Source organism: Paramisgurnus dabryanus, chromosome 11 (assembly GCF_030506205.2).
Source record: "Paramisgurnus dabryanus chromosome 11, PD_genome_1.1, whole genome shotgun sequence".
In the NCBI taxonomy this organism is placed as follows: Eukaryota; Metazoa; Chordata; class Actinopteri; order Cypriniformes; family Cobitidae; genus Paramisgurnus; species Paramisgurnus dabryanus.
Window position 1 is genome coordinate 18,681,894 of NC_133347.1, and position 22,470 is coordinate 18,704,363.

The 22,470-nt window shown below is 35.8% G+C and overlaps 1 protein-coding gene across 1 annotated transcript; it reads left to right on the forward strand.

The window, feature by feature from the left end:
• The first annotated feature begins 305 nt into the window (after positions 1-305).
• plcxd3 (phosphatidylinositol-specific phospholipase C, X domain containing 3) lies at positions 306-17,696 on the forward strand. The gene is made up of 3 exons (XM_065247260.2): positions 306-657; positions 10,402-11,110; positions 15,773-17,696. Exons 1-3 carry the CDS (start codon positions 555-557, stop codon positions 15,927-15,929), a joined length of 969 nt encoding a protein of 322 aa, XP_065103332.1. The 5' UTR covers positions 306-554; the 3' UTR covers positions 15,930-17,696.
• The last annotated feature ends 4,774 nt before the right edge of the window (positions 17,697-22,470 follow it).

Consider the following 22,470-nt stretch of genomic DNA (forward strand, 5'->3'; position numbering starts at 1 on the left):
TTCTGATTATTAGGGGGGCATGTTCCCCTCAATGTATATTGTGGTTACAGTCCTGCCTAATACCCTAAGCTGCACTTAAGTGAAACACGTTTTAAATTGGCAGACTTTTAAAAAGAAATGTCAAATACCAGCTCCTATTAAAAAGTAGCACCAATGAACAGCGACCTTGCTAATATCCAGATGAACCGGAGACCTGGTGAACATTGTACTTGTCCGTCCTGTGCTGCTCAGCACAAACGCTAATTGTTCAACATCGAATGAATGAAATAAATTCGCATGCGCCATGCGCGCGCAACCCAGTCCAACTGCGCACACCCTTACACGTGAGGGAAATCATTTCCCAAGGATATATATATGCTTGTTACATGTAACGAGCTTGTTGTACCTGTAAAGAGGTTTAAATCGAGAAGGTTGGAGAAAGTGTGATGTATGTGCGGCGCGCGCCGTGTCTCGGGGGTGTGGTGATGCTCGCGCTGTGAACTCGCGCGCACGGGCGCTGAATACTCGAGCAGTCGGAGAGAAGCGCTGACACTGATCACCGGAGAATCGACGGCATGGCTTCGTCTCATGGGAAGAGTGAACTCCGTTATGCGGACTGGATGGCAAGTTTACCGGAGAGCTTGCACAGCATTCCTCTCACCAATCTCGCAATACCTGGTAAGCGCTCGTTTAAATGCGCGTGTGGAAGTGGCAGTGAGAATGGGTTGCATATTTTAGGAAATAAGAATGCAGTGTACGTTTGGAATTAGATAACATGAGCTGACGTTTTTAAAAAAGTTTACATTTTTTGTATTTTATGTTGGTTAAATGTTGCCTACGTTTGTTACGCTAAAAACTCTATCATAAGTCACATTACACCCAAACGTGGCTATGGATTCTGCTTATAACATGGTCTGTAAAGTGTGATTTTTTTAATGGCAAGCGACATTATAATAAGGTTAAGATGTGTATCAGAAATTAAATAGGACACTTGTTGCTTGGGGCTCGATGGATTAAGAGACACATTACATTTGTGCTACAATCCTGACCAGTTTTACATAATATTATTTAAAAAAAACGGATATACTGTAGTGAGCTGCAAGAAAACAGGCAAAGTGTTGGATAATTGTCAAGTTTTTATATTTACTCGACACCATGCGCATACAATTCTCTTTCATTTCCTATTGTGCACATATGGCATGTATCTATTCACTGGAAGTGTTCTTGTTAAAACATCTAACATCAGTAAAGCCGTGTTGGAATGAGAGCGCATTCTTTTAAAAAAGGTTTCTAAATAAATGGCTCTTTGGACTATAAAAGGGTAAGAACGTAACGGTTCCTTGGAACGAAAAACTTGTCTGCGCACTCTCAAAAAAAAAAAAAAAAGGTACAGAGCTGAAACTGGGCCAGCCCCCAATATACACATTTGTAACCTAAGAGTGCATATGAAGAGTTTGGTTCCAAAACGAGAGAACTCTTTAATTTTATTTATTTTTATGTTGTCATTTTATTTTATTTTTTTATTTATTTATTGTGTTTAATTGTGCTACTTAGCTGTATTTTTTTAGTCATGAAGGCTAAAATAAAAGTAAACCAACTGCATTTTGAATGATATTAATTGGAATGCACAATCAAAAAACAAGATTTTTGAACAAGTAAAAAACAGAGTTATCTCGTTTTGGAACCAAACTCTTTATATTGTACATATTGGTACCTTTGGGACATTTTTTTGTATCTATACAAATCAGGACCTTTTTTTAAAGGGTACTGTCCCAGTTACAGCTTCTGTACTTTATTTTCTGATGGTGCAGGTGTCTGTCAGTAATTTTTGGTCAGACAAATGCATCAATAAAATAACTCCTAATACTAAAAAGTTTGGATGCTATTTGTTTCTTCAAGCTTTCTTTTTCAAAGCCCAGCATTAAACAACTCAGCATAAGTTAATTCAAACCAAACGGTTGGGCTTGTCCATATTTTACCTGCATGGGTTTAAACAACCCAGCATTTTTTTAAATGTCTAACCGATGGTCAAGTATGCACACTCAAAAATAAATATGCTGGGTTGAAAATAACTGCCAAGCACTTGGCTTTTCATTAAACTGTGTTATCTTGTTCATACATTCCAAAAAATGCTTGGTTATTTTCAATCCAGCATTGGGTCAAAAAGGGTCAAGCCCAGCAGCTGGGTTGAAATTAACTCAGAAAATGTTTATATTTGACCCAACAATGAATTAAAAAAAACAGCATTTTAGGTTGAAACAACCCAGCATGGATTACATTACAACCCAGTGTGCTGGGCACGTCCCTTTTTGACCCAATGTTGGGTTGAAAAAACCCAGCATTTTATGTTGTGTATGAACAAGATTTTGAGTGGCTGTGGATCGACATAGTTATTATGAATTAGGTGTTAAAGTCGCCATGAAAATAAAATGAAAAACTGTAATTTGTTTTGGAATATTGTGGTATTTGTACAAATGACTTATCTGTGAGCTTAATTATTATTTTCTTAATTCATGTGCCCTAATAATCTTTAATCAAAAATGCAAATCTCCTCTCCTCCTCAAAATGATCTCTCTTTCCGGATTATGGTATATCAAGTGGGCGGGGTCCGGAAGAAGATCGCTGCGATTAGCAATCAGCAACATGACCCAATTTCAAACGACCCAATCAGATCTCAATGGACAAATTTAAGTCCAGCCCTAACTTATTCATTTTAGAAGCCGGTTTCACTTGGATATACATCACCAGGTGAAAAATAAGGCAATTGCTACTTCTGTTTTATGTCGACTTTAAGTTAATCTGCTGAAAATCACCAGTTGAACAATGCCAAAAGCTCAAGTAATCAAACCATATAGGCCTTAAGAGACTTAATCAGGGAATTTAATCAGTCTCTGTGTCGCTGATTTCAACCTATTGCCACAGGCCGGCCACCTTCAAATCATCTTGTTAACCATCAATTACATTCTGGTTTCTTGATCATACAATAAATGCTCTGACTGGAACAAATGAATGCAAACTAAAATGCTTGGAAGACTGCAGTGGAGATTACATCATCTCATAGACCTGGCTTGAATTCATCGTTCGAGTAGCTATACATTGGGCAGCTTGACACGGTATCATCCTCACTCTTTTGTAGAAGATTTGTAAAATGTGATGTCAACAAGGCTGTGGGTGGGTGAAGGAAAGTTGTAGCAGCTATTTATCAAAACACTCTAAACAAATTAAGTCTTCGCTAAGATTTCTGGGACACATTGCTCCCACGCAGTTATTTTGCAAAGCTGAAGGGAGCTTGTAAATTGGCCTCCCAATGCAAGGTTAAGATCTAACTCTTAAAAGAGATGGAAATGAGATTCGTGTAAATGTATGCAGCTTGTCCAGAAGCTTGTGTCCTGGTGTGCCGAATGACATTTTCAGTTTAGCCACACACAGATATAATTAGAGACAGCAAAGATCAGTCTAGCTCCTCAGGATCAAATCATAAAAAATAGCCAAGGATCAGATCCTAAAACAGCCTAATCAATGATCTCTCGCCTTTGTCTCATGCATATTTCAGTGGTGCTTTATTTGAGCTCCAGGCAATTTTGTGTTTCATTCTGTCATATACAGGCCACTAAAGATCTACGTTATTCTCCAATACCATTTTATGTTATTTTTTTAACCTTGCATTACATACCCTTTTTTTTCTAAATATTTGAAGAATTCTGAAGTGTGTCTGACATGATTTCTTGTAAGGGAGAATTTTTTATCAGGTTATTTTGTTCAGGTTAAATAATTTCACTTTAATTGCAACGTTATTAGTCAGTAATTGAAAGGCCTTATTTTCACAAATGTCACTTTAGTCATTTAATTTGTATTAAACAATTTGACTGTTTTTTCTGCAAAACACTCAAGTGCATGCAAGCTTTTTTGATCAAAACCTCCACTTCTATAAAAATCACTTCTTTGGACAAGACATAGTAAACAATTGCAAAATCACTAAAGCTGCACCTAGAAACACTGCAAATGATAAAAGTCAGATTTTAAAAGGTAAAAATTAAGAAACTGAACATGACCGCAACATTCAGGTTTTTTGGTCTAAGTAATTACAAGGGACTTGGCCATTTTTACTTTATAAATGCATGAGATTTTTATTAATTTTTTCTCATGTTGAACTTTATTTCTCAAAACTGTCAAAAAAATTGTCTCATGTAGCGTGATTCAAAGTTAAGAATCTGGTGTGTTTTTGATTTTCTCCCTTTTTATCATCATATTTTCAGAGCTCGACCGATAAACATGTTGCAACATAACATTGTTTTCCTGCAGTACAAATATTTGCAGTATTTTGAAGGTTATCTACACATACTACACAAACACATACAAAAGCAATCTTTCTCCTATTGGTAAACTCCAGAAGGGAAACGTAAGGCTAACCGGAAAGAATACAAAGATATTTAAATGAATTTCCATCTACCTTGTATTTTTCTGTAACTATCTTTCTTTATCTTTTATGTACCAACAAATACATTTCTCCATCTTGCAAGCTCATTTGTTGCAGACATTGAAGATATATATACTGAACCTGTTTGTGCTGTCTAGAGTCCAGAGCAGTGGCTATTGTGTATAGCAAATGTGAGGTTTTGTACATCTCATCCTCCACTCTGCTCGAATGGGCAGCTGGATTGATGAGGTCATCACCCTGTTACACCAGCCATTGACACCTGGGTTTGTTGTGGGACCTGGGCAGTAGAACTGTGTCAAGGCTGAAAGCTAATGTGCTACAGTGCAGAATAAGCTTTATACTGTATGTCACCAGAATTCCTGGAACCTAGGCAGAATACTGCTGTTCTGAACCTCATAAATTTTTATAGAGAGCCATTATTGATATTGAAGAAATAGATGTCTTTTATTTTGTGTGGATGTGCACATAAGTTACTAGCCTGACTACGTCAGACTTTGTACTTCCGCTAAATTTCATTACGCTTCTGTACTCAGTCTGAGATACCTCCCATTCAAACCGTTTTCCTCAGGTCTCAAAACAACCGGCGAATCAATGAACAGAGGGCGGGCTGAGAGCAGTGACGTAGACGCTAAGCGCCGAATGTACGGTTGTAGTTTGTAGTGGACATGGAGGCACAGAAAGCTATTTGCTCTGTTGTGGAGAACCGGCACTTGCCAACTTAATCCCGAACAAGAAAAGTGTTTGTTAAACATTTTGAATGGAGATTATGTTGTTGCCCTACTCCCGACAGGTTTTGGGAAAAGTTTAATTTATCAACTATTATCGATCGTCAGCGAGAAACTGTGTGCAGCACAGCTTGACGTGCACAACAATCGAGATATCATGGAAGGAAATTTCATTGTTCACAGTTAATGGTGGAGGACGCGTGGGCAAACATTCTTTGGTGACGTTCCTGATTAACCAGAAAAAAAGGTAGGAAGATTTAATTTACATATGGTTATGGCCGTCTGGTGGAAGAGTTTGAGAGGAGAGAGGGGCGTTCCTCCACTTAGACGTGAGTGGAAAGACACCGTAAGGATAGTGTTCAACTAGCTCTGGCCCGATTTACTTTACATAATCTGCAGAAGTCGTTCATAGCCATGTTAACTTCGGTATTTCGCTCGATGGGTTTGTTTTCACATCATGCGTGTGTTTTACAGCAGAAATTTGATGCGGCTGAGCTGGCGCATAACGCACATCATATCCAAACGTTATGTGATTGGCTTACGTTTAGACCAATGATTTTAAACTTCAGACAAGCCCCTCCGATGAGAAGGAAAACGATTGTCAATTATGCCCAGCCAGACTCTGTCTATGAAGCGAAGCAAAATAGCAGAGGATGGTTCTACCAGGCTAATAAGTTACATTTATGCAATCACATTTTGTACGGAAACCAGCAATATTTTTTCTTTGAGAGACATGCATGGTTATTTTGGCATTGAAACGTTTTTCACTGATGGAAGTGCAGGCTACTGTATGCAATCCTGCCTATTCACTAATGGCAGAACCAGAGCTTTTTGATTTTATATAAGGGTTTACAGAAGTTGGCATAATCTGGAGTGGTGAAGCACTCTTGTCATGTCTAGACATTTGACCTTGAAACCAACAGCGGTGCCTTTTAGAAACTTGTCAGCTTTTCCTGATCAAATAACAATAAAGTATATCTTATGTTCCATATATAATTGTTCTCTAAAAAGATTTTAACTACCCATTTTTCTTTCTACCACCTCTGTGTCATCTTTATTTCACAGTAAAGAATTGCTTTGTTTTGATGTCAAAAATAAATGTTTTAGAAAGTGCAGGATGTGTAGAGCGTGCACAGATATGTGCATGCATGCAAAATGATTTCAATTACTTTAAATTGCATGAAAAATTGTAATGGCTTCAATCCTGGAGGGCGTGATCACTCCAGTCTGATTTATCTTTAAATCTGTCCATCCATCCAATAGTTCATCCATTAATCCTGCACTTTATTCTAAATAAAAAAAACTAAAAGGAAAAGATTAACTGATCAGACATGAAATTGCAGAGTCACCATTGGGAAAAGGTTCTCATTCCTTTAACTATTCATTTCTTTGGATGCTGCACTGTGTGGTCGTCCCCTGTGGTTGACAATGACATGTCAATCTATGAAGCGGTTACATCACCCGGTAGCCCAGGGGTTTACAGTCAACCTGTAAATGTTGCTGCATTGTTTCGTAGCATGTCTTCAACAGTACTTCAGGGGTTTTTCATTTGTATCTTTTGATCATCCAGTAATGTACAAGAGGCCATGCTGTTTTGTGAATAGCACTGAGGCATGTATAATATATAATCAGCAAAAAATGCCTTTATATATTAAGAACACATTGAACAAATTCAAGTGCCATTCTTCCACTAGGATAAGAATACTGTACAGCAATACTGCAACGATTAAAATAACATTCATGTCTGCTATGCATTTGGCAGATGCATTTAGTCATAGTGATTCCAAGTGCATTCAAGTTATACATTTTATGAAAGTATTCCCTGAGGATTAATCCCATGACCTTGGCATTGCTAGCCTCAAGCTCTACCAAGCTAGGAACACATAGCACTTATGCACAGTGAAATGGTATATGCTTGATGATGTTTTTTTCATATGGATCAACAATTGTTTGGTTAAAATAACCTATGGTTGGGTAAAAACACCCCAACATTGGGCAACTTTTAACCCAGCAGTGTGTTCTGTTGAATATTTCCCCAGCCAAGGGTTAAAAATAACCCTGCATTGAGAGTAATGTTAACAAATTACTCAACAAAAATAACTTTTTGAATAATCTCTGAATTTTAGGTTTCAAAAACAAAAGTGGAATAAAATTGTAAATGTCTTCTTTAATCCATCCTAATGTTCCTTCTCGCTGTGGTTTGGAGTCAGTTGTTATCATTTTGTTAAATTATTTTCCCATAAATAAATTCCTTAGATCTACTTAATATAGCATTAAGTATATCTGTATCACTCCCCATTTAGCAGATGAGAAGTTCAAACATTAAATAAATGCACTTGGACCTCTTGGAGAAGAAGTTGTTGAGGGTCTGTTGAATTATATTGTGTTTTAAGTGTTTGCATGTTGATTGGTTCCTTAAATACATGTTAATGTATGCAGCTGTAAATTGTGAAACAGTAATAATAATCTTTTTACAACACCGAATCAATCCTTCCTTCTGTTCACCAGTATCTCCATTATCTGCGCTCCATGGCTTGTTAAAAGCATCCTCTAATGTTCCCATGATTTGACTGGTTGCGCTGTTGCCCCGATTGTCGAGATGTGTCTGCCGAGCAGACAGCTGTTTGCCTAATGGCCCTTTCCCATGGTAAATGATGATGGCTACAGTTCTGCCTTCGAATGGAAAGAAGCATTGTTTATTCATCAAAAATAACATTCGGCGAGTCTCTCTGTGACACTCACTGTGTGACTGCATACTGCTTTCATTTAATTAGATTAGCAATGCATCTGTTTAAATGGGTTGTAGCCGTTTGTGATTTGAGAGATCAAACATAGCACCTGGCTTTGCTCTGTATTAATATTGAAAACACGCTTGTGAACTCCATGTTATTGTACTGCAAGCCCTGGCAACGCTCTCCCCCTTGCACGTTATTTTATGTTGCAGTTCATATTCAAGGGTTTGCTTTTGCATTATTATATTTCAGCCCTTACTTTATGAACAACATATTTTTTTGTTAATTAGCATTTTTTATTGGTTATGTTCAGTAATTTCTATTTAATGGCAAGGCAAAGGTTTTTAGTCAGTAATTGAAATGCATTATTTTCACAAATATCATGTTAGTCATTTCATTGGTATTTAAAGGACAAGTTCGGTATTTTACACTTAAAGCCCTGTTTTCAGATTGTTGATGATGAAATAGAACGGTTTTGACTGAAATTTGGACATAATATGTGATGCTGGCCCGAGAATTTTCGGTTTCTGTTGTATCAGCCCCAACCTCTACAATGGGTTTAATGGTGCACTGGAACAATCCTTTCTAAAATGCATTAAACTTTCATTTACAAAGACGTGAAACTCACCGAGTGGTCAGGGGTGTTCACTGAAATGCTCACACAAAAATCGCTGCAAATGATGCTTTCCAACAGGTTTTTTAGCATTCGTTGTAAACTTGTGGACCTATTTTTTCAAACGCCTCACACCCGTACATTCTTCCGTTGAGAGCTTGAATAATAGACACTCCAGCCCAGTTGGTGGCGGTAATCCGCCTTTGCCAATTGCAAGAATACAAACAACGTTCCCGGCGGCATCTTTTGCAGCAATTTTTGTGTGAGCATATCACTGAACACCCCTGACCACTCGGTGAGTTTCACGTCTTTGTAAATGAAAGTTTAATGCATTTTTAGGAAGGATTGGTCCAGTGCACCCATACACCCACTGTAGAGGTTGGGGCTGATACAACAAACACCCGAAAATTCTCGGGCCAGCATCATATGTCCAAATTTCAGTCAAAACCGTTCTAGTTCATCATAAACAATCTGAAAACAGGGCTTTAAGTGTACAATACCAAACTTGTCCTTTAAATACCAATGAAATGACTAACATGATATTTGTGAAAATAATGCATTTCAATTACTGACTAAAAACCTCTGCCTTGACATTAAATAGAAATTACTGAACCCAAATAACCAATAAAAAATGCTAATTTACAAAAAATATTTTGTTCATATTTTGTTTTGTTCAAATTTGACTGTATTTTGCTGCAAAACCCTCTAAGTGAATGCAAGTTTTTTTGGCAAAAAAAAAGTTAAAAAGGAAGAAACTGATCCACACATTAGTGGGCACTGTTAAGCATGTGGCTGCCACATTCGGGTTGTATTTAGGTCTCAGAAATGTAACCCTTTAACCGGCGCAGCCCTTTGTACACCTTTAAATGAATATAACTCTGGCATTTTTTTGGTCTAGAAGCCTAATTTTGGTCTTGTTTTAAAGAAGACGCTTTAACATTTTTTTTACGAAAGTGTCTGGAGGTGAAAATATATTTTTTTATATATTATTTTAAAGAAATAAATGCAATATAGTATTATTTTTAATAAATAAAATTATAAAAAACTGAGGTTTGTGTTGGTTTGCTGTGAGGTTTGCTGCATACTCTTGTCACAAATGCACAATAAATTACAGGTACTGCATTATTACTACTGCTAAAAGGTTTAGAAATTATGAAAACTACAATCTTAGACTTACCAACAATATATAGTTTGTTGTGATAGATTAACATGAAAAATGTTGAAGTAAACTTACATTTGGTTGGGGTTAGAGTACTCACAAGGACCCAAGTTTGAATGTGATACAATGTTGTTTCACATTCGTCATTGGTGCACTTTGAGGCCTTTGCTGAAAAATTGACATGGCATTTAGCAGATTCTGCCAACAAACCGGTATGTCTGAAAAGCCTGAGGCTGGAATTAAGAGGGTTTGAAGCTAAAGTATTTGATGAACGTATTATACGTGCAGAGAGCGTTCAGTCAATATTATAATCTCAGTTTTGACAGAGGTGACATTTAGAGGTTTTTGCATCTGAGCTCTTTATATGTATATTTAAGTTCCTGTTGTGTCACATAAACTCTGTTCACATTTTTAGAGTATTACACTTTCTTTATAACTGCAAGTCAGCCTAAGATAATTGATATCATGATTTGTATGTGCAAATGACTTAATTATTTGTTGTGACGGGATCACAACAGATATGAGGAGAACAAGAGACCATAACCACAAGACATCTAGGAGAATTTTGCGACCTCTTCTCTATAGCAAAGTGAATGTCATCACTGTTATTTCACAGCCCAATGACTTGGAAATTCTATCATTCAGTACCATTCAGTTTCCTCTCTTGAGACTTCAATAAAGCTGTTGTCATTATCATTTTTGTGCATGCGGCGTTGTAAAGAACTATACTAACTCGAAAAAACCCTCTCATTCAGGTTCCCACGACTCCTTCAGTTTCTACATCGATGAAGCCTCACCTGTAGGACCCGAACAGCCGGAGACGGTGCAGAACTTTGTCTCTGTGTTTGGCACTGTGGCAAAAAAGCTGATGAGGAAATGGTTGGCTACACAGACCATGAATTTCACCAGCCAGCTGGAGGCAGGCGTGCGATTCTTTGATCTCCGCATATCAACCAAACCCAGAGACCCAGACAACGAGCTCTTCTTTGCACACGGCCTGTTCAGCGCCACCGTGCGTGAAGGCCTGGAGCAGATCAGTTCGTTCTTGGCCTCGCACGCCCGCGAAGTGGTGTTCCTGGACTTTAACCATTTCTATGGAGTACAGAACCTCCATCATGAGAAGTTGGTCCAGATGCTGCGCACCGTCTTCGGGGACCGGCTCTGCCCGGTGGTGTTTGCTCAGGAGGTAAGCCTGAAGTACCTCTGGGAGAAAGAGTATCAGGTGCTGGTCTTCTATCACAATCCAATGGCTCTGGAGGTTCCTTTCTTATGGCCGGGGCAGATGATGCCATCGCCTTGGGCCAATACCACAGATCCCGAGAAGCTCATTCAGTTCCTCCAGGCCTCAGTGAAGGATCGGAGACGTAAGGGGACATTTTATGTGTCCCAGGTGGTGCTCACACCCAAAGCGAGTACCGTCATGAAAGGAGTGACCAGCGGACTGAGGGAAACCATTACTGAGAGGTGGGAACCGTGTTTATTTTATTGCTAAGTTGTTTCATTTGTATCTTTTGTATATGTTTTATCATTATTGATGTGTCCCCTGGGATCGAACCCATGACCTTTTGCCCTGCTAATGCAATGCCCTCACAGCTGATCTACAGGAACATCATGTTTAGTTTAGTTTTGGATTATTTGTTTCGGTGTCATCCCATGAAAACCCAATTCCACCACTAATCTGCAAACAGAAAACTTTGATTGGTTTTACATGGGAATCAAATGCTTACTTTTTTCTAACTGGGTGGTTTTTCTTTGTATTTCAGTCGTTTTTTTGTTTTCTTTGTAGTTTTTAATAATAAAGCACGCTCGTCTGCTGTAACAAAAGCACTTCAGTGATGTTCAACATCAGAGGATGTGTTGAATTATTAGAACACTGTGATTCCTTTAGTAAAACAGCACCAGGAAGATATTTTACGGTCTCAATTTAATCTCATTACAGTTATTAGCAATTCCTCTGAGTATCTTGGGCTTAACTGATCAAGATTTGTCAGGCTTGGTTAGAAACATGAAACTCTTGGCAGAGGTAGACTTTAAAATGGCTCTGGGTGACAGAAGCACATATTCACTATTAACCAATATTCTTGTCATTCAGATGTCTGAGAGGGTATTTTTGCTCTTCCCTTATGGAGTACATCTGCATCTGTCAGTGAGAGATCTACTGTTGTTTTTTCGCCTGCCTGCATACAAAATATATTGTGCTATTGAATCTGCTATTATGCCCAGCTATAATGCATCTTAGCTTACGGTAGTACCTTGTTGTCCAAGTGCATATCTGACCCAATCTACATAGCCGATGTGGAGCAGAGCATTACTTCTGCTCATTGTAACTAGAACATTAGCTAAAGGGCAAAGCTGACACCAGCGTTAGTCACCCTGTTTACTGTTATTCAGAATTCTCAGCCTGTAACATTATTGTTCAGGTGGTGCTCTTTTATAGTCCAGGAGATTTAATGGAGTTCTCAGTTGTGTTTCATTTACGTATCAACTTAATGTTACAGTAGATGTTTCTCTTGAATTGTCTTAGGAGAAAGAAAAATAGAAAAAAAGTGACAATTGGTAAAATACTTTAAGAGTATGGAGCTGATGTAAATATATGTAAATGTATAGGTCAAATAATCTGGATTTGAGTAAATTTAAATGGGGCATTTCACAAGACTCTTTTAAGATGTAAAATAAATCTTTGGTGTTCCCAGAGTATGTATGTGAAGTTTTATCTCAAAAATATCATATATAGCATGTTAAAATTGTCACTTTGTAGGTGTGAGCAAAAATGTGCCGTTTTTGGCTGTGTCCTTTAAAATGCAAATGAGCTGACCTCTGCACTAAATGGCAATGATGTGATTGTATAGTGCAGATTTTTTTTATTATATATTGAAACATAACAACATTTAGATTTTTAACAAGACATCCAAAAAGATAGCATCTTTAAGAATTTGGGTTAACATTACATTGAAAGAATAAAATAAAATACATTTAAATAGTAAAAATAAATAAATAAATAATATATTTAAATAAATAAAATGGAGACAGTATACCAGTTAAATTTTCAATTAACTTCAATTCTTTGGCGTATAAAAGTGTATCTCTACTTTTTTATTTTTTGTTATCAATACATTGGAGAGACACAATATATAAATGAAAATCAATTATAAAAACCTTCAAAGAGGGTTTAGAATTATTTCTTTTACTTTTATGGATATAATATTTTCTAAATAAAATCATAAGACTCATCATAAAATTGACTGACGGATTTTTTGATTCAAAATATAAGATAACATCTTTGGTGTTAATTCACAGTTATAATTAGACTTCTGTTGAAAATGTGTAGATAAATCTTCCCAGAATTTTTTTTGAAGGATAACATTAAAAAAGATGCAGAGTTCTATCTATACTCTAACAAACAAACAGTGCTATATAGCACCAAAACTGTTGCTTTGGATCGTAACCATAGAAGAACCATTTTTAGTGCCATATAGCACCGGTGAAGCACCTGTGTAGCACCTGTGTAGAACCATATAGGGGCCATATAGCACCACTATAGCACCACATATGGTTCTACACAGGTGCTTCACTGGTGCTTCACCGGTGCTATATGGCACTAAAAATGGTTCTTCTATGATTACGAGCAAAGAACCACTTTTGGTGCTATATACCGTTTGTTTTTAGAGTGTGGATGATATAAAACAAAATGAAAATTTTTCTGGATAGTGCAGCTTATGGGGCGGTATTATCCCCTTCTGACATCACAAGGGGAGCCAGATGTCAATGACCTATTTTTTGCACATGCTTGCAGAGAATGGTTTACCAAAACTAAGTTACTGGGTTGATCTTTTTCACGGTTTCTATCACTGGCGACCCAACTATAGCACTTGGAAAAGTCCGATTTTCATGATATGTCCCCTTTAATGATTTTTTTAAAGTTTATATAGGGGTGGTTTCCCAGACAGGGATTATCTTAAACTAGGACTAGGCCGTAGTTTAATTAGGAAATATATCTAGTTTGAACAAACATGCCTTACTAAAAACATTACTTGTGGCATTTTGAGGCAAAACAAAGATCACGGATGTAGTTTAAGATATGTCATGGCAAGATGTTTTCAATTTAGACAGCTCTTACATTTATTCTAATCTAGTACTAGTCTAATCCCTGTCTGGGAAACCGCCCCATAGAGTGCTGCAGGGATGACATATTTTTGTAGGCCAACCCCAGAAGTTAATGGGACACTGGTTCCTTGTGGCTAAAAAGCCCATTCGTTTTTCCCATAGACTTTTGAATTTTTGCAAAAACTAAGCTCTGTGTTTAACAGATACACTTACACATTTTCTCCAACAAGATATTCTTCACAGACACAAATTTTATGATTTTAAATTTGTCAAAATTTGTATTTTCTAGTTAAAGCATTTATTTAATATATATATTGTATATTAGGTTGGCCTACAAAATACATAATCATTATGGTACTCTATTGAAATCTTAAATAATATTGTCTTTTGTATTTCAATTATTAGATTTTTCTCAGGAGAAATATCTGAGACACAGGAGACTTAAAAGACATATCATGAAAATCTGACTGTTTCCATGTTTAAGTTTATTGGGTCCCCAGTGCTTAAATGAACCTAGAAAATTTGAAAAAGATCAACCCAGTTACTTAGTTTTGGTAAACCCTTCTCTGCAAGCATGTGAAATATAATTGAAATTTTGCTCCCCGTGTGATGTCAGAAGGGGATAATACCGCCCCTTAATCTGCACTATCCAACCACTGCACTACCATTTAGTGCAGAGATCAACTCATTTGCATTTTAAAGGACACAACCAAAAACAGCACATTTTTGCTCACACCTACAAGGTGTAAATTTTAACATGCTTTAATAAATTATCTATGTGGTATTTTGAGCTAAAACTTTACAAACGTACTCTGGGACACCAAAGATTTATTTGACATCTTAAAAAGTCTTGTGAAATGGATCCTTTAAATAAAAGTTACCATTTCCTCTTCATTTAATCTCATTGATGTCTAGGAATAATAAGTGACATATTAAATATTATTATTTTTATTACGGGCAAAAACATTTTATTTTCCAAGTCCAGTGGAGAAGGAAGAAAAACTATAAAACAAAGAATATTACTAAACCAATAGCAAAAAATCCCACCGTTTTGTATTACTTTAAGCATGATGTGAATCTATCTGAGTCACAATATTCCCATATTTTGACCACTGAATGTGACTCAGATATTGATATAATATCATGTTGGCAGGTCCTGGCTGATTTCCATCCCAACTCAGCTTGTGTGCATCAACATCTTAAGCAACAAATGTCTTTGTACAATAGATCTGTCTTGATTGTTATTGTTTGTGCCAAAGAGAATGTGCGCCTTTTAATTTGATGAACCACTTTATTAGGACCAAAGCCAATGTTACAGTTTGGTAGAATATGCCATACAGTTTTGTATCGATTGCAGTGTCGGCAGATTTATAGATAGAGAGTGCAGATATAAAAAGGTAAAGGACCTCTGCTACAGTACCTCAGTTTAAAAGATGGGTTGCAGAAAATCTGATTCAGCCTGCCAGCCAAAGCATCATCTCCGATTGAGCATTAGTCATAAACCTCACAGGGCTGAGTCTGCATCTGCCCATGGGACCCTACTTCAGGTGAACCCATCATCACCTGAAGAAGATTTCTATATACACTGAAAAAAATGATTCATTGAATTTAATCAATTTTTTTAAGGTAAGTGGTTGCAATCAATTTATTTAAGCTACATTTAAACAAAAAAGATTAGTAACGTAAAATGAAATATAAAAATTTTGTTTAAATGTAGCTTAAATAAATTGATTGCAACCACTTACCTTAAAAAAATTGATTAAATTCAATTAATCATTTTTTTCAGTGTACACTCACAATCATACAACACACAAACCCAGTCTGCTTAGTCCAACTAAAGCAAGTATTTAAAACTAATGTATTCAACATTCTGTGAAAACAAAACCTTGATATCTTTAAATTGACTAAGAGCATGCCAAAGATTGAAATCAATGATGTTCCTAATCTCATAATAAGATTATGGGTCACATATAGTCCACTGATGTTCTTTAGATTGAAAAGACTCTTGATGTGTCCTCTCAGGGCTCTTCCTGGCATGATGCAGTGGATCCGCTCACAACGACCTGGAGAAAGCGGAGTTAACATCATCACAGCCGACTTTGTGGAGCTGGGCGAATTCATCAGCGCCGTCATCACCCTCAACTACTATATGGACGATGAAGAAGAGAACGCCACCTGAATCTCCAAATTTCCCAACTCGCTTGTGGTATCAGTTACACTCGCTCTTTTTCTATTTGCCTTGTTATGTTTTGTTTTCATTAAGTTTTTGAAACATAGAAGCTCTGTTCGTCTACGACATTTTAGAGCTTATAACCGTGAGGATAAGGGTAGAGCGCACACACGGTCAGGTGGATTTATTTCAGGTGTCGAGGAAAAAATCCGAAGAGTGGTTTTATTTATTCTGGGCAAAAAGATGACTGGGCTTTTCCCCTTGTTTCTCTGCTTCCCATTTGTTGCACAACTAGTCACTCGCTCGAAACACACGCTTCCGAATTCTGCTTTCAATCAAAGTAACAATAACTCATTTCATGGGAAATAAATATTATTTGTACAGTGAATGTGACTCTATAGTAGCTTTATTTCTAGTGGTAATAGTAATTTGTATAATTGTCAAGTTGTAAATACCTGTTTAAAAGTAACTTTGCTTACTACTGTACTTGTCACGCTCAAACATACAGTACGAGTTGAGGTACCGTTCAGGGCCTCGGTCTGGTCTTACAATGTTGAACTTGTATTGAACTATTAGATGTTTGTTTGTATTCACAACCAAAAATTGCAAATGTATGTTTAATAGCATTTTTGCCATTTTCAGTACTAATAAGTGCAAAGATTTTTGTAGTAGTCCTTTACTTTTTCCAACAAATCCTTTTGTATCCATGAAGAAAATACATATTTGCATAAAGTACTCTGCTGTGACTGTTAATAAGCGGCCAATGAAGTTTTGGTTAAATCCAAATGCAGAGAAAGCATTAGTCGTCATTTAGTGTTGTAAAAATCCCCCAAAAATGTAAACTCTTAAAGGGGACAGAGAATGAAAAAACATTTTTACTTTGTCTTTGTTGAATAATGGTAGTCTACCCACATTCACAAACATACAAAAAGTGCTAGACATGCTAAACATCTCAGTCTCATAGAAATTCCTCTTTTAGAAAACGGCCCAATCTGAAAAACTGATGCTTATGACATCACAGGCATCTCACTGCTCCTCCACTTTAAAATAATTGGCTACATTTTTTGAGTGGCAGCCAATCAGTAATGAGATTGCAAGTTAAGCCAGTAGGGGAAGCCAAATAGGTGCAAAACCACTTGTTTAAAATCCCCAACCTTATAGGGCTATCTGACAGATGGTTTTAGGAAGCTTCTAAGGCATTACAGACCCAAACAAAAAAAATTTGTCTACATGTCACATCACAGAACAAGGATAAATACCCCGTTCAATCATTCTATGTCACCTTTAAAGTGTACAATTGGCATTGTAATGTAAAGTATACACATTCATGAATAAACACTTACTTAATGGTTTATGTGGACTAATTGGCTACATGGCCTTTCAAATATTTTAATTACCCAGATGCCAAATAATCACATTATTGAATATGTGACTAAATCTCATAGATCCCTGTCTTCTTGCTATTTCTATTAGGATTAGTCCTAATAAGCTAAATAGGTGACATGTTGCAAAAGCAGACCTGAGCTTGAGCACTCGAAACGTTTGCAGCATCATTTTCTTTATAACAATGTTTAACTGATGTTGATCAATAAAACAATCCCACAGGCAATCGTGAGCATGTACTTAAGTGTAAATGCATTTATCATGCCTTTGTACAGTATAATTTGCATGTAGGTCGATAAATTGTACGTAAACTTTCCATGGTTGTATGTCTTAGTCTAACATTTCATGACAAATCTGGTGTACAATAAATGTAAATACTGCATATAAACCTCCATAGTGTATTTCTTTATTTCGAAGACCTATTTAAGACCTATAAAAGAAGCTATTCTGAATAAACAACGGCATACATGTATAAAAAGCTGAAATATGCCGTTTGCCAATTCTATCTCTTTCTGATGCAGATAGTAGAGTCCATGGCCTCATTACATGCTTTCTCAATTACAGCTATTCATTGCTGGCAGAGGTCCGCTCAGCTTGGTTCGACAATGGCTCCGTGCAGCTGTGAAAAACTCTCTTTCATTTATTTTGTGCACTTCACGCTCTCTTTCCATTGTGAGCTTATTAGTAGAAGCTGTTTGTCTGCTGCTTGTATATTCTTTTTTTAATTAGTGATGTCTTTGTTGCTCTGCTTGAAGTGTAACACCTCTCAGTATCTTTGAGGTTTAGCGGTGTCACGGTAATAAAGTGACCCTTTACAGTGTACAATGAGCTGACTAAATATGCGATTTCAATCATTTTACCTCTGCTAAACCATGCCCACTTAATGTAAATGTGCTAAATGATTCATAGACATTTTTGTTTGGCTTTTCTTTCTGTTTTTTTTTTGTAGCAAAGTCCATATTAGTACCTCAAAGGTACATGTTGGGACTAATATATATGTGTACTTAAAGGAACACACCCACATTTTGGGAATTTAGCTTATTCACCATATCCCCCAGAGTTAGATAAGTCCATACCTTTCTCATCTCCGTGCGTGCTGTAACTCTGTTGCAGCCCCGCTAGCTTAGCTTAGCACAAAGACTGGAAGTGAATGGCTCCAGCTAGCAAACAGCTCCCAATAAGTGACAAAATAACGCAAACATTTTCCTATTTATGTGTTGTATTGTCACACCGTGTACAAATAACAAGGTCATATGAGACACAGCCATCTTTTAACTGTATACATACATACTGTGAACTATATTCTCACAAGGCGAAGCCAAACTCTGACCAAACTCTCTGCTTCTCGGGTGCTGCAAGCAAATCACTCCATCCAAGTAGCAGTGCTTCGCCTTCTGAGAATATAGTTCCCTGTATGTATACAGTTAAAAGATGGCTGTGTCTCATAATAACCTTGTTATTTGTACACAGTGTGTCTATACAAATCACAACATATAGATAGGAAAATGTTCACGTTATTTTGTCACTTATTGGGAGCAGTTTGCTAGCTGGAGCCATTCACTTCCAGTCTTTATGCTAAGCTAAGTTAGTGGGGGCTGCGTCAGACAGAATTACAGCATGCACAGAGATGAGAAAGGTATGTATACTTATCTAACTCTGGAGGATACGGTGAATAAGCTAAATTCGCAAAATGTGGGCATGTTCCTTTAAGTACAAATATGTATTGGTACCAGCATGTACCTTTGAGGTACTAATATGGACTTTGCTACCAATATGTACCTCTAAGAAACTAATATAAACTCTTTTTGTGCAAAGGTGTACTTTTTGAAACTGTTCCAATGACATAATGGGCATTTTTTTGATCATATAACAATCGATTTTTGACAGGTTTAGTAAGCTTTATCTACATTTTTCAGCAATAATCCTTTCTTCACAATTATGGATGCCTTATATTGTGAGCGGTCAAATAAAACTAAATGAAAATCTGTTGTGGATGGTAATCATGATTTAATCATTAGTCATTTCTGTTTGAATGGGAGTGGACATTGTCTGGCTGTCTCTTTCTCCTGCCAACAGAATCTGTTCAGAGCTGTATTTGACAGTTGCCAGCAGTGTTATTAAAAACGCTATTCAGAAATTTGCCAAATAAGGTTGGGCACGAGCCTCAGATTTGCAGTCGGCAGTGTAATTACAAGCAACATGGCACCATTTTGAAAGCAGTACTAAATAAAGATAAGAGTTTGCCTAACATGCTTTCAGACAGCTGAACAATATTAGTCAGCACATAGTTTAACAGCGTCCCTTTACAATTCATCACCATGAGTCAAAAACCCAACGGCAGCTGTATAAATGATTGAGTATTGAAAACATCAGTGCGTTTAAAACACTAAATGTTGCAGTTTTTACCACAATTCACAACAATTTTAAAACTAAAAGACATACAGACTTGTTCATCTGATTTTACATTTGATTAAAAAAAAAAATTGTATATGCCCAATCTGTTATTATACAAAACATGTATACTTACATTTGTAAGTTTTTTAGTGCTGGGAAAAGATTTATCGCGATTAATCGCATACAAAATAAAAGTGAATTTTTGCATAATGTATGTGTGTGTGCTGTGTGTAAGTATTATGTATATTTAAACACACTCACATACATATATACATTTCAGATTTTTTTTATTTATATATATATATATATATATATATATATATATATTTATATACAATATAGAATATATAAAAATATAAATAAATTGGTGCTGGGAAAATAATAATCACTATTAATCGCGTACAAAATTAAAGTGATTTTTGCATAATATATGAGTGTGTGCTGTGTGTAATCATTATGTACTGTATATATAAATACAGACACACACATTCATGTATGTATTTAAGAAACATTTACATGTGTGTATACATATTTATTTATATTTTTATATATTCTACATTATATATAAATAAATAAAATTATATATACATAAAAAAATCTGAAATGACTATATGTATGTGTGTGTGGTTAAATATACAGTACACACACATATTATGCAAAAAAATCACTTTTATTTTTAATGCAATTAATCACGATTAATCTTTTCCCAGCACTAAAATAAATATATATATATATATATATATATATATATATATATATATATATATATATATATATATATATATATATATATACACATGTAAATGTTTCTTAAATACATGAATGTGTGTGTATTTATATATACATAATAATAACACACAGCACACACATGTATATTATGCTAAAAATCACTTTTATTTTGTATGCGATTAATCGCAATTAATCTTTCCCAGCACTAAAGTTTTTCCATTTGTTATGTTTATACAATGGGTTCCAAAAGTGTAAAAGCACATTATCTGTTTAAAATATAAAAAAAAATTTGTGACCCTGTCAATGAAATCCATCCTAAAGTCTCATGATCAAATTATAAGATTAGTAGCATCGAAGTTGTCATAGCCATTAACATTGATTTCAATCTTTGACATGGTGTTAGTCAATACTAAAGATATTAAGGTTATCATTTCACAGAATGGTCTTTTACATTATGTAGGATGATTTTATGTAGAAAAATCAATGAAAAATTACTTTAAGTGTGGGTCATGCATTTAAAACTAACATGTTGGGTAACGCTTTACAGTAAGGCTGTATTTGTTAACATTAGTTAATGCATTAGCTAACATAAACTATCATGAACCAATTCATGTTAATTTTAGCATTTACTTTTCATTTTTAAATCAAACGTTGCAACTGTTAACATTAGTTAATGCACAATTAACTAACATGAATAACTGTATTGGCACAAACAAACATCAATAAATGATGAAAAACTATATTGCTTATTGTTACTTTATATTAGCTAATGCATTTACTAATGTTAACAAATATAAGTGTTACCATTTAATGTTGTAAAATGAATAAGAAATTAAGATATTATTTATAACGTTTAAGATTCTTATTTTAGGTCACCCATCTTACCATGTTGACTGTTTCAAATGAAAGGTCAAATTTGCACTGCATTTGTTACCCAGTAGGCACAAATGTTGTGTATGAGTTCATTCAGCAATGTACTGCCTATAGTGTTGTAACTGAATAAGACATATTCACTTCTTCAGCTCCTAAGTTACTAATTTAAAAATGAAAGCTTTGTCTCAATTTTTAAATATTTATGAAATTATCTGTTTATGAAGAAACATCTGAGCTGTATATAGATACACACGCTTGTGGGTACAAAATGTGGACACTGTCTATTGTCTTATTTGAAACTTTAACATGACTGCTACAAACATATGAGTGAATGACTTTGTCCCTATGTGACTCTCATATGGAATTAATTACCTGCCCGCTGAACACGTTACTAATAAAAGCCTGCAGATAAAGGGGTTACTGAGAAACTCAATTACCTTTTAATTATGCAAATACGATCCTCCAGGCAACTTTGAATCCTGAGGTCTAGGAAACGGAAAAGAGTGCAGATTAACTCCTGACCCAAAGACAATACAGGGGTGCCCTTTCCAGTATAAGCAAACATCTCAATATCGAAAGTGCATATATATTAAATAAACATAACATGTTTACAGTTAAAGGAACAATCAATTTTGTTCACTCTTATGCATTTCAAAACAAACAAAAACATGATTATAAATCAGCCTTTTTCCATACAATGAAAGTGAATGGTGACCATGAATGTCAAGCTTTATTTTTTATGATGTTTATACAGTATGTGACCCTGTCTTTAAAATCAAGGGTAAAGACAAATAATCGAATACTGAAATTAGGAGGATCAAAGTTTGATTTCAATCTTTGACATTGTCACACTTAGTAAAGATATCAAGGTTATATTTCACAGAATGTTCTTTACATCAGAATGAAGTAAATCACAAAAAAAATACTTGGTTTTCACAAACAGGGCCACACATGATGCTCAGACATCGATCGTGCTACAATTACGTTTAAGTTTATAATTGAGGGTGAGTAAATAATAGCAGACTTTTCCCTTTAAAGCTGCATGACTGAAGCAAAAATGGATCTTTGTCTCCATCAAGTGTTCATAATGTATATCTGCTTTGGTCTACAATGTATATAACTTACTCTCTTTGCTGAGTGCGCAGTTGGTATTATCTCTCCATTTAGAGGA

Coding starts and splice junctions, on each gene's coding strand:
- plcxd3 (XM_065247260.2), top strand. CDS start 555: ATGGCTTCGTCTCATGGGAAGAGTGAACTCCGTTATGCGGACTGGATG. Junction 658..10,401: donor CACCAATCTCGCAATACCTG/GTAAGCGCTCGT, acceptor CCTCTCATTCAG/GTTCCCACGACTCCTTCAGT. Junction 11,111..15,772: donor AGGGAAACCATTACTGAGAG/GTGGGAACCGTG, acceptor GTGTCCTCTCAG/GGCTCTTCCTGGCATGATGC.